Source organism: Bombina bombina, chromosome 1 (genome assembly GCF_027579735.1).
Source record: "Bombina bombina isolate aBomBom1 chromosome 1, aBomBom1.pri, whole genome shotgun sequence".
NCBI classification, from domain to species: Eukaryota; Metazoa; Chordata; class Amphibia; order Anura; family Bombinatoridae; genus Bombina; species Bombina bombina.
In genome coordinates this window covers 1,423,071,252-1,423,084,600 of record NC_069499.1, presented here as the reverse complement: position 1 = coordinate 1,423,084,600, position 13,349 = coordinate 1,423,071,252, and the positions used below count along the sequence as shown (strand labels likewise).

General features: G+C 40.3%; 1 protein-coding gene across 1 annotated transcript in view; it reads right to left on the bottom strand.

Moving 5' to 3' along the window:
• Nucleotides 1–282: 282 nt before the first annotated feature.
• The window catches only part of SF3B4 (splicing factor 3b subunit 4), a 28,009-nt gene continuing 14,942 nt past the window's right edge, over nucleotides 283–13,349 (bottom strand). The window contains exons 4-6 of the mRNA XM_053705412.1: nucleotides 10,325–10,498; nucleotides 3,719–3,856; nucleotides 283–1,493 (exon numbers count right to left, since the gene is read on the bottom strand). Coding sequence (XP_053561387.1) covers nucleotides 1,312–1,493; nucleotides 3,719–3,856; nucleotides 10,325–10,498 — 494 coding nt within the window. The 3' untranslated portion in view covers nucleotides 283–1,311. The remainder of the gene's footprint in view (nucleotides 1,494–3,718; nucleotides 3,857–10,324; nucleotides 10,499–13,349) is intronic.

The window sequence follows — 13,349 nt, the reverse complement described above, 5'->3', positions numbered from 1 at the left end:
CAAAGTGGGATATTTATCTTTGTTAGCACTTCACCAATGCAAAGTGTTTTTCACCTTGGCAAGGGGCCTCTCAATAAAGTAACCCTTGACTTCAGTAAAAAAAATATCTTGAATATCTATATGCAATGGTAAATAACCAGCTATAAGGTTAGGAGAAAATATCTAGTCCGCTCTAAAAATAACGGATATATACTTATAAAGGTTGAACATGGTACATATTATCACAATTTATTAAATATATATATATATATATAAAAAAAACAATTCAAAAGCACTAAGGACTATATATCAATAACAGGACAAAGCCTTACATTTATTTATACAGTACATATAATCAGCAATAGCAAGCAATACGCTAATAATTGTGCACACAGATAATAGTGCACATCAATTTAAATAACTCCCATCAATCTAGGGGCTAGGTGTAAATAACAAGCTCAGCACTATATCATGAAAAGCATAGTTCCAAATCACCGGATTTAAAACAAACAATCCAAATGATGACTTTTATATCTGGGTTGCACATAAGCAAGGGGTACTTGTAAACGTATACCGCCCTGAAAAAGTGAAAAGTAGACGTCCTTTAGGCTAAGGACTTAACCATAAAACACAATATTATGTGCAGGAGTTCATTGGAGTGAAGCAGCTGGTGTTGTGCACAGACCAACTAATTGATTATGAGATTCGTTGACAACTATTTTCATAATCTATTATGACGATTAGTTGTTGCAGCTCTAATAAATATATATATATATATATATATATATATATATATATACATACATATATATATACATACATACACACTGGTAGTAAGTAAAGCCAATATCAGATTTTGTGTTTTTATTATAATTGATCATTTACAAACATTTTACTAAAAACAATAAAAAATGAAAATCTACCATGTTCAAATCTTTATGAAGATCTTGATTTAAAGCAACGTTGCATGTTTTAAAACCCAATGATCTTGTAAAAAAAACAGAAAACATCAGATCTTTTCAGAGGGGAGGAATGTGTAATGATGTAGCAAGCTTTCTTTTGTTTTCCATTAGCTTCTTGGAACTCTGTCCTACAAAACTGAACTTTTAATAGTGAATATTATTGCAAAAAAAAAAAAAAAAAAGGGGAGGTGTTACCAGTCTTATATAAGCTAAAAGAAAAAATAAAATCTGTACAAGTATACGTTTCAAAAGCAAATACCAGACAAGGCATCCAAGTGCAAAGAGACAAACATGCAACGCTGCTTTAGATACTGACAGAATATGTTATTTTTTAGGGACAAATTAAGGTACAGTCTGTAATGATTCCTAATCATTGGGTCATAGGCAGCCTCATTGGCACTCGAGGTGGTGCTGGTGGTCGTACTACAGGACGAGGTGGAGGTGGCAGTGGACCACGCTGGTATCCATAAGGTGGTGGACGTGGTGGCACACTGTAGCCATGAGGTGGCATTAATGGAGGAGGGCGCATACCAGGTGGCATTGCTGGATGACCTAGGATAGAGGTTGCAAAAAGGTAAACAAATAAGAAACTGGCAGTGATGCCTCATCTCAGAGAAAGTACGTCATATATAGATATATTTCAAAAACAGCCATTATATATATGTTTATGGCACAGATTTCATGCCTACATAAACTCAGATGGTGCATTCTCCAGAGTCTAATTACAACAAAATACAGTATTTATTAAAAAATATTTACTAAAGCCTAATACATGGTTCAATTATTTAATAAAAATAATTATATTAGAGTAGAAAAGTCATGTACACAAGTCACCAAAATGAAATCACTGATTTAGGGGTAGAAATAAATAGAAGATTAAGCTTTTCAGTGTGTCTGACCCAAAGAACTTTAAACTATCCTCCTTACTAATAAAAATAAATTGCTATATATTATGTTAATTTTGTCTTTTCTTCCTGTTATTTACATCTCCATTTCTGCTTTTTAACCCCTTAAGGACCATCCTACAAAAACTGTCACTTAATGACCAAGAACGTACCCTGTACGTCTTCAGGGTTTTCAAGAGCTGGATTGTGATCGCTTCCAGCTGCTTTCATGTTATTGCAGTGATGCCTCGATATTGAGGCATCCTGCAATAACATTTTTTAGGCATCCAATGCAGAGAGAGCCACTCTGTGGCCCTCTCTGCATTGACCAGCGATGGTGCCAATTCTTGGTGGGTGGTAGCCATAGCAGGGAGGCGGGTGGGCGGCCTATCGTTGGTTGATATCCGGATCCTGTCCCCTCTGTGCTTCCTGGAGCACACGAGGAGGCAGGAGCGTGCGTGCACGCTACATTCAGTATTAACACACAGGAGTCAAGGAAGGGAGAGGGAAAAAATTTTGAGAAGGGGTTTGGGAAGGCATCTGAGAGGAGTAGGGTTTTGTTTTTTATCAGACAGCTGAAAGTACCTAAGATGACGGCCAAAAGGTTGAGAGGGGAGGCTTAGAGAGCTGGAATTAGGGAGGTTGGGGGTAATGGGGGACCCTGCACTAAAGATAAAATATAAAAAAATTATTTTTATACTGGCAGACTTTCTGCTAGTACTTAAGATGGTGTTGACAATTGTGAGGTGGGGGAGGGAAGATAGCTGTTTGAGGGTAGGGATCAGGGGGTGCGATGTGTCAGGTGGGAGGTTGATCTCTACACTAAAGCTAAAATGAACCCTACAAGCTACTTAACTAACCCCTTAACTGCTGGGCATAATACAAGTGTGGTGCGCAGCTGCATTTAGCAGCCTTCTAATTAGCAAAAAGCAATGCCAAAGCCATATATGCCTGCTATTTCTGGGATCCCAGAGAAGCATTTACAACCATTTGTGCCATAATTGCACAAACTGTTTGTAAATTATTTCAGTGAGAAACCTAGTTAGTGAAAAAGTTAACGATTTTTTTATTTGATCGCATTTAGCGGTGAAATGGTGGCGTGAAATATACCAAAATGGGCACAGATCAATACTTTGGGTTGTCTACTAAAAGAAAATATATACATGTGAAGGGTTATTCAGGGATTCCTGACAGATATCAGTGTTACAATGTAACTATCGCTAAAAAAAAAAAAAAAAATTGGTTTGGAAATAGCAAAGTGCTACTTGTACTTATTGCCCTATAACTTGCAAAAAAAGCAAAGAACATGTAAACATTGGGTATTTCTAAACTCAGGACAAAATGTAAAAAATATTTAGCATGGGTGTTTTTTGGTGGTCGAAAATGTGTAACAGATTTTGGGGGTCAGTTAGAAAGTTTTTTTCTTCTTCCATTTTTCATCATATTTTATAATAAAAAAAAAAAAAAAAAAAAAAAGATAGTAAATTATAAGATATTATGACAATAATGGTATCTTTAGAAAGTCCATTTAATGGCGAAAAAAACTGTATATAATATGTGTGGGTACAGTAAATGAGTAAATGGAAAATTACAGCTTTAAACAAACGCCGCAGAAATTTAAAAATAACCCTGGTCCTTAAGGGTAAGAAAATTGAAAAATGGTCTGGTCACTAAGGGGTTAAACTTGCTAGGGAGCATCCCCACATGCTGGAAAAAGATGTAGTTTCCCTCAGATTTTTAAAATAAAGGGCAGCAATACATAATTATATACCTGTGCTACTAAAAGCAGTGATCAAGCTCTTAAATGTGAACTCTGGCTGGCAACAACAAATGAGACAGGTATTTAAAAGATTTTTAAGGTGTGTGGATATGCAAAACAAATAAAACACTCACCCATGGTTCCAAATGGCGGGGCTCTTGGGGGCATTCCCATAGGAGGGGGGCCTGGCATACCAGGTGGCCGTGACTGCATTTGCGCTGCTCCTGGGTGGGAGGGTGCCATATTGGGATGCTGTACCTGCATCTGCATCCCTGTGGGCAAGAAATACAATTCATCATATTAAGTCTAAAGTAATCGGTATCTATTGAAGATCATTTGCACACGCCCTAACAGATGACAAAAAAAAAACAACAACATATGCCCAGTGGATACATTTATTAATAGTACAGGTGGCAAAACATATTAAAATTATTGAAACTTAAAAACCATTTAAAAATATAAAAGATAAAGCAACAAAAGCGTAAATGTATATCCAAATAGGACTAAAGACTTAATTATAACATGAAACAACAACAATAATAATAGCAGGACAGTAATTAAAAAATAGCAACAGGGCAGCTCTAAAATGCAGAATACAGGGCTTATAGTCCCCCTAGTTAGGTTAAAAAAAAAAAATATATATATATATATATACATATATATATACATATATACATATATATATATATATATATATATATATATATATATATATATATATATATATATATACACACATACACACTGTATATATATTTTCTATAAAAAAAACAAAAAAAACAGAATTTATGTTTACCTGATAAATTACTTTCTCCAACGGTGTGTCCGGTCCACGGCGTCATCCTTACTTGTGGGATATTCTCTTCCCCAACAGGAAATGGCAAAGAGCCCAGCAAAGCTGGTCACATGATCCCTCCTAGGCTCCGCCTACCCCAGTCATTCGACCGACGTTAAGGAGGAATATTTGCATAGGAGAAACCATATGGTACCGTGGTGACTGTAGTTAAAGAAAATAAATTATCAGACCTGATTAAAAAACCAGGGCGGGCCGTGGACCGGACACACCGTTGGAGAAAGTAATTTATCAGGTAAACATAAATTCTGTTTTCTCCAACATAGGTGTGTCCGGTCCACGGCGTCATCCTTACTTGTGGGAACCAATACCAAAGCTTTAGGACACGGATGAAGGGAGGGAGCAAATCAGGTCACCTAAATGGAAGGCACCACGGCTTGCAAAACCTTTCTCCCAAAAATAGCCTCAGAAGAAGCAAAAGTATCAAACTTGTAAAATTTGGTAAAAAAGTGTGCAGTGAAGACCAAGTCGCTGCCCTACATATCTGATCAACAGAAGCCTCGTTCTTGAAGGCCCATGTGGAAGCCACAGCCCTAGTGGAATGAGCTGTGATTCTTTCGGGAGGCTGCCGTCCGGCAGTCTCGTAAGCCAATCTGATGATGCTTTTAATCCAAAAAGAGAGAGAGGTAGAAGTTGCTTTTTGACCTCTCCTTTTACCGGAATAAACAACAAACAAGGAAGATGTTTGTCTAAAATCCTTTGTAGCATCTAAATAGAATTTTAGAGCGCGAACAACATCCAAATTGTGCAACAAACGTTCCTTCTTTGAAACTGGCTTCGGACACAGAGAAGGTACGATAATCTCCTGGTTAATGTTTTTGTTAGAAACAACTTTTGGAAGAAAACCAGGTTTAGTACGTAAAACCACCTTATCTGCATGGAACATCAGATAAGGAGGAGAACACTGCAGAGCAGATAATTCTGAAACTCTTCTGGCAGAAGAAATTGCAACTAAAAACAAAACTTTCCAAGATAATAATTTAATATCAACGGAATGCAAGGGTTCAAACGGAACCCCCTGAAGAACTGAAAGAACTAAATTGAGACTCCAAGGAGGAGTCAAAGGTTTGTAAACAGGCTTAATTCTAACCAGAGCCTGAACAAAGGCTTGAACATCTGGCACAGCAGCCAGTTTTTTGTGAAGTAACACTGACAAGGCAGAAATCTGTCCCTTCAGGGAACTTGCAGATAATCCTTTTTCCAATCCTTCTTGAAGGAAGGATAGAATCCTAGGAATCTTAACCTTGTCCCAAGGGAATCCTTTAGATTCACACCAACAGATATATTTTTTCCAAATTTTGTGGTAAATCTTTCTAGTTACAGGCTTTCTGGCCTGAACAAGAGTATCGATAACAGAATCTGAGAACCCTCGCTTCGATAAAATCAAGCGTTCAATCTCCAAGCAGTCAGCTGGAGTGAAACCAGATTCGGATGTTCGAACGGACCCTGAACAAGAAGGTCTCGTCTCAAAGGTAGCTTCCAAGGTGGAGCCGATGACATATTCACCAGATCTGCATACCAAGTCCTGCGTGGCCACGCAGGAGCTATCAAGATCACCGACGCCCTCTCCTGATTGATCCTGGCTACCAGCCTGGGGATGAGAGGAAACGGCGGGAACACATAGGCTAGTTTGAAGGTCCAAGGTGCTACTAGTGCATCCACTAGAGCCGCCTTGGGATCCCTGGATCTGGACCCGTAGCAAGGAACTTTGAAGTTCTGACGAGAGGCCATCAGATCCATGTCTGGAATGCCCCACAGCTGAGTGATTTGGGCAAAGATTTCCGGATGGAGTTCCCACTCCCCCGGATGCAATGTCTGACGACTCAGAAAATCCGCTTCCCAATTTTCCACTCCTGGGATGTGGATAGCAGACAGGTGGCAGGAGTGAGACTCCGCCCATAGAATGATTTTGGTCACTTCTTCCATCGCTAGGGAACTCCTTGTTCCCCCCTGATGGTTGATGTACGCAACAGTTGTCATGTTGTCTGATTGAAACCGTATGAACTTGGCCCTCGCTAGCTGAGGCCAAGCCTGGAGAGCATTGAATATCGCTCTCAGTTCCAGAATATTTATCGGTAGAAGAGATTCTTCCCGAGACCAAAGACCCTGAGCTTTCAGGGATCCCCAGACCGCGCCCCAGCCCATCAGACTGGCGTCGGTCGTGACAATGACCCACTCTGGTCTGCGGAATGTCATCCCTTGTGACAGGTTGTCCAGGGACAGCCACCAACGGAGTGAGTCTCTGGTCCTCTGATTTACTTGTATCTTCGGAGACAAGTCTGTATAGTCCCCATTCCACTGACTGAGCATGCACAGTTGTAATGGTCTTAGATGAATGCGCGCAAAAGGAACTATGTCCATTGCCGCTACCATCAACCCGATCACTTCCATGCACTGAGCTATGGAAGGAAGAGGAACGGAATGAAGTATTCGACAAGAGTCTAGAAGTTTTGTTTTTCTGGCCTCTGTCAGAAAAATCCTCATTTCTAAGGAGTCTAATATTGTTCCCAAGAAGGGAACCCTTGTTGACGGGGATAGAGAACTCTTTTCCACGTTCACTTTCCATCCGTGAGATCTGAGAAAGGCCAGGACAATGTCCGTGTGAGCCTTTGCTTGAGGAAGGGACGACGCTTGAATCAGAATGTCGTCCAAGTAAGGTACTACAGCAATGCCCCTTGGTCTTAGCACAGCTAGAAGGGACCCTAGTACCTTTGTGAAAATCCTTGGAGCAGTGGCTAATCCGAAAGGAAGCGCCACGAACTGGTAATGTTTGTCCAGGAATGCGAACCTTAGGAACCGATGATGTTCCTTGTGGATAGGAATATGTAGATACGCATCCTTTAAATCCACCGTGGTCATGAATTGACCTTCCTGGATGGAAGGAAGAATAGTTCGAATGGTTTCAATCTTGAACGATGGAACCTTGAGAAACTTGTTTAAGATCTTGAGATCTAAGATTGGTCTGAACGTTCCCTCTTTTTTGGGAACTATGAACAGATTGGAGTAGAACCCCATCCCTTGTTCTCTTAATGGAACAGGATGAATCACTCCCATTTTTGACAGGTCTTCTACACAATGTAAGAATGCCTGTCTTTTTATGTGGTCTGAAGACAACTGAGACCTGTGGAACCTCCCCCTTGGGGGAAGTCCCTTGAATTCCAGAAGATAACCTTGGGAGACTATTTCTAGCGCCCAAGGATCCAGAACATCTCTTGCCCAAGCCTGAGCGAAGAGAGAGAGTCTGCCCCCCACCAGATCCGGTCCCGGATCGGGGGCCAACGTTTCATGCAGTCTTGGTAACAGTGGCAGGTTTCTTGGCCTGCTTTCCCTTGTTCCAGCCTTGCATTGGTCTCCAAGCTGGCTTGGCTTGAGAAGTATTACCCTCTTGCTTAGAGGACGTAGCACCTTGGGCTGGTCCGTTTCTACGAAAGGGACGAAAATTAGGTTTATTTTTTGCCTTGAAAGGCCGATCCTGAGGAAGGGCGTGGCCCTTACCCCCAGTGATATCAGAGATAATCTCTTTCAAGTCAGGGCCAAACAGCGTTTTCCCCTTGAAAGGAATGTTAAGTAGCTTGTTCTTGGAAGACGCATCAGCCGACCAAGATTTCAACCAAAGCGCTCTGCGCGCCACAATAGCAAACCCAGAATTCTTAGCCGCTAACCTAGCCAATTGCAAAGTGGCGTCTAGGGTGAAAGAATTAGCCAATTTGAGAGCATTGATTCTGTCCATAATCTCCTCAAAAGGAGGAGAATCACTATCGACCGCCTTTATCAGATCATCGAACCAGAAACATGCGGCTGTAGCGACAGGGACAATGCATGAAATTGGTTGTAGAAGGTAACCTTGCTGAACAAACATCTTTTTAAGCAAACCTTCTAATTTTTTATCCATAGGATCTTTGAAAGCACAACTATCCTCTATGGGTATAGTGGTGCGTTTGTTTAAAGTGGAAACCGCTCCCTCGACCTTGGGGACTGTCTGCCATAAGTCCTTTCTGGGGTCGACCATAGGAAACAATTTTTTAAATATGGGGGGAGGGACGAAAGGAATACCGGGCCTTTCCCATTCTTTATTAACAATGTCCGCCACCCGCTTGGGTATAGGAAAAGCTTCTGGGAGCCCCGGCACCTCTAGGAACTTGTCCATTTTACATAGTTTCTCTGGGATGACCAACTTGTCACAATCATCCAGAGTGGATAATACCTCCTTAAGCAGAATGCGGAGATGTTCCAACTTAAATTTAAATGCAATCACATCAGGTTCAGCCTGTTGAGAAATGTTCCCTGAATCAGTAATTTCTCCCTCAGACAAAACCTCCCTGGCCCCATCAGACTGGGTTAGGGGCCCTTCAGAAATATTAATATCAGCGTCGTCATGCTCTTCAGTATCTAAAACAGAGCAGCCGCGCTTACGCTGACAAGTGTTCATTTTGGCTAAAATGTTTTTGACAGAATTATCCATTACAGCCGTTAATTGTTGCATAGTAAGGAGTATTGGCGCGCTAGATGTACTAGGGGCCTCCTGAGTGGGCAAGACTCGTGTAGACGAAGGAGGGAATGATGCAGTACCATGCTTACTCCCCTCACTTGAGGAATCATCTTGGGCATCATTGTCATTATCACATAAATCGCATTTATTTAAATGAATAGGAATTCTGGCTTCCCCACATTCAGAACACAGTCTATCTGGTAGTTCAGACATGTTAAACAGGCATAAACTTGATAACAAAGTACAAAAACGTTTTAAAATAAAACCGTTACTGTCACTTTAAATTTTAAACTGAACACACTTTATTACTGCAATTGCGAAAAAACATGAAGGAATTGTTCAAAATTCACCAAATTTTCACCACAGTGTCTTAAAGCCTTAAAAGTATTGCACACCAAATTTGGAAGCTTTAACCCTTAAAATAACGGAACCGGAGCCGTTTAAAACTTTAACCCCTTTACAGTCCCTGGTATCTGCTTTGCTGAGACCCAACCAAGCCCAAAGGGGAATACGATACCAAATGACGCCTTCAGAAAGTCTTTTCTAAGTATCAGAGCTCCTCTCACATGCGACTGCATGCCATGCCTCTCAAAAACAAGTGCGCCACACCGGCGCGAAAATGAGGCTCTGCTTATGCTTTGGGAAAGCCCCTAAGGAATAAGGTGTCTAATACAGTGCCTGCCGATATTATTATATCAAAATACCCAGATAAAATGATTCCTCAAGGCTAAATATGTGTTAATAATGAATCGATTTAGCCCAGAAAAAGTCTACAGTCTCAATAAGCCCTAGTGAAGCCCTTATTTACAATCGTAATAAACATGGCTTACCGGATCCCATAGGGAAAATGACAGCTTCCAGCATTACATCGTCTTGTTAGAATGTGTCATACCTCAAGCAGCAAGAGGCTGCACACTGTTCCCCCAACTGAAGTTAATTGCTCTCAACAGTCCTGTGTGGAACAGCCATGGATTTTAGTTACGGTTGCTAAAATCATTTTCCTCATACAAACAGAAATCTTCATCTCTTTTCTGTTTCTGAGTAAATAGTACATACCAGCACTATTTCAAAATAACAAACTCTTGATTGAATAATAAAAACTACAGTTAAACACTAAAAAACTCTAAGCCATCTCCGTGGAGATGTTGCCTGTACAACGGCAAAGAGAATGACTGGGGTAGGCGGAGCCTAGGAGGGATCATGTGACCAGCTTTGCTGGGCTCTTTGCCATTTCCTGTTGGGGAAGAGAATATCCCACAAGTAAGGATGACGCCGTGGACCGGACACACCTATGTTGGAGAAAAAAACACATACACACCAAAAATGCAAAGCTTAACTTGTGAGAATAAAAAATATATACATTTAATTTATATTTTTGTCTATGACAGTGACACTTACCGTGATGCATAGCAGTCTGGAATGGGTGCGGTAACTGAGGATGAGTTCCTGCAGAAGCTGCAGCACTAGCTTGACCAGCTGCCGTAAGTGGGGACATGGGAGGTGGGGGCATTGTTGGTGGCATCCCTGGAGGCATCGCTCCAGGAGGGGGAACTGGAGGAAATGTGGGCATGCCTGTACCAAGAAATAGAATGGAAAAAAAAGAACACCACTTAATAGGATAATGAGTAAATGTACATATGATCCCAAATAATAATAATAATAAATAATAATAAATAATAACTGTATTCCCAGCTGTCATATACTAGATCTCGGCCACCCCAATGTATGAAGACCTAAATGGGCATGAAACCTAAAATTCTTCATTCATGGTTCAGACAGAGCATATAAAAAAATTTTTTGTTTAAATAAAAATATTCCAATTCTACTCCCAATTCGGTTCTCGTGGTATTCTTGTTGAAGAGCATACCTAGGTAGGTAGCGTGCATGTGTCTAGCAGTAAACAATGCTGCCATCGGGTGCTCTAGCACAGTGATTTTTAACCTTTTTTTTGCCGTGGCACACTTTTTTACATTAAAAAATCCTGTGGCACACCACCATCCCAAAATTTTAAAAAAATCACACATTGTAGCCTAATACAGCATATATATATACACATACACACAAACACACACATACTGTATGTATTGTGCTGTTATGCCATGCCTCCTACAAACTACCCCTGCACTGGGAGTAAAAAACAAGCAAAGTTTAAAAAATATGTCACACTGTTGTCAGTCTGCCGTGGCACACCTGAGGATCTCTCACGGCACACTAGTGTGCCACGGCACACTGGTTGAAAAACACTGCTCTAGCAAATGTATAAAATTGGAAAAAAGTTCTCTTGTGAAACTGTTGCAATATAGTACACCAGACACGTGTATTCTCCTGGACCTACCTACCTGTTTTTTTAAAGGATACCAACAAAACAAAGTACAATGAATAATAGAAGTAAATTAGATACTGTTCTTAGAAGTTTGGGGTTTAAATGTTTCTTTAAAAGGGACAGTCTACACCAAAATTGTTAGTTATTTGCACAACTAACATTGTTATATTAATATACTTTTATAACATTTAAACCTATACATTTCTGCCTGTTTCTAACCCACTACAGACCGCCTCTTATTACATGCTTTTTTATTAGCTGTTCACAGCTAATCCATGTTGGCCATATAGATAACATTGTGCTCTCTCCCATGGTGTTGTGGCTGACACTGCACTAATTGGCTAAAAAGCAAGTCAATACATAATAGCCATGTGATAAGGGTGCTGTCTGCAGAGGCTTAGATACAAGGTAATCACACAGAGGTAAAAAGGTATATTAAAGGGATAGTCTAGTCACAATTAAAAACTCATGATTCAGATTTCCTTAATGTGTTTCCAATTATTTTGTTTACCAGACGCAGAGTATAAAATGTATGAGATTAGCTTTTTTAAGGCTTATTTGTGTATATGAATTAGCTGATGTCGTGTTTTAAAGCCACAGCCTAATAAAATGGGTTGAGCTTGTAGGTATAATCAGATCTCATTACTATATCACATTGTGTACATATACATGCTTCTTTATCTTATGTCCATAAACCAATTTACAGATGTCCATAAACCAATAAATTTAACATTTAAATTACCTTACCTCTTCAATAACCCACTGGGAGTGTAATTTATTCTACTGGCTGTGTTATTAAAGCTTGGCCTTGAGGCCAAAAACTTTCAGGATCCGTGGGGATACCACAGACTAAGTCAACTATTTCAAATGCCAATATAAGGGTAATGGAAATACTTGTAAATAATGGAATACACTTCCGCAGGTAAAGTGGATCATTGTGAACAAATTAAAGGGGAGAACATTTTTGAGTAAACTGTCCTTTTTCAGAAACTCTAGGATTTACCAGCACTTTAACCCTTCTAGCTCTCTCATTCAGACAGCCCCCACCTGCTGCTGGAAACAGACAGGAAACTTTAGGTATTTCACATTCGTCTCACTGTACCTTTTAACAAAAAATACACCCCATCTCTACATTCACATTTTCTTCCTTCAAACCCCACAAGATTCGCTTATCCCCTTCCCTCTCTCTGCATGATGCAGTTATATATCGCCCCACTGGCTCCCTATCTCAATTTCTTGACCATTTTGCTGCCTGGCTACCTTACATCCTCTCCTCAGACATCCCTGCCCTCATTCTGTGATTTCAACCTTCCTGTTGACAATCCCACGGCCCTTGGATCAACAAAATTTCTAAAGCTTACTTACTCTTATGGTCTGTGAAAATGGACAAACTCTCCCACTCACAAACGATAAGTACTCCCTTGATGTGACCTTCAGTTATCAATGCACTCACACGTCTCAAACTCTCCTTTTCTTTTTTTCTGACCACCATCTCCTTACAGTATCAAAACACTCCCTAATACCCCCCGCACAAAATTGCGCAAACGCATTCAATTTTTAGATTCTCAACATCTCTCTCTCCCATCTCCTTTTCCTGCACCGACCAATCTGTCACTACAGCACCATTCTTACATTGGTCCTTCACAATTTGGCCGCTTCTACTACAGCTTGCAAGTAATGCACTCATCCACAGCCTTGGCATACTTGGCTCACGCACTATGTACTCAGATGTTCTCAAACCGCTTAGCGACATTGAAGTCTCGCTTTTCATTTGACTTTCTTATCTACAAGTTAATCTTGCACTCCTACTATTCTGCCCTTAACCACTCTACGCAGGATTACTTATCTACATTTTCTTCAAATCCTAAAAATATCTGTTCTTTACTTTCAATTCCATTTTCTGTCCACCCCCAACTCCTATTTCCACTTCTCTTTCATACCAGACACTTCAACTACAAAATAGATTAGATCAAAAATGATCTAACACACTACCAGTGAAGAATCCTAAAACGTTCGCAAACTTCAAAAACACAGTGTCGCAAATTCAGCTTTTGTGCCAGTTACTGAGGATGAAGTTTCTGCCATATTATCCTTTTACCT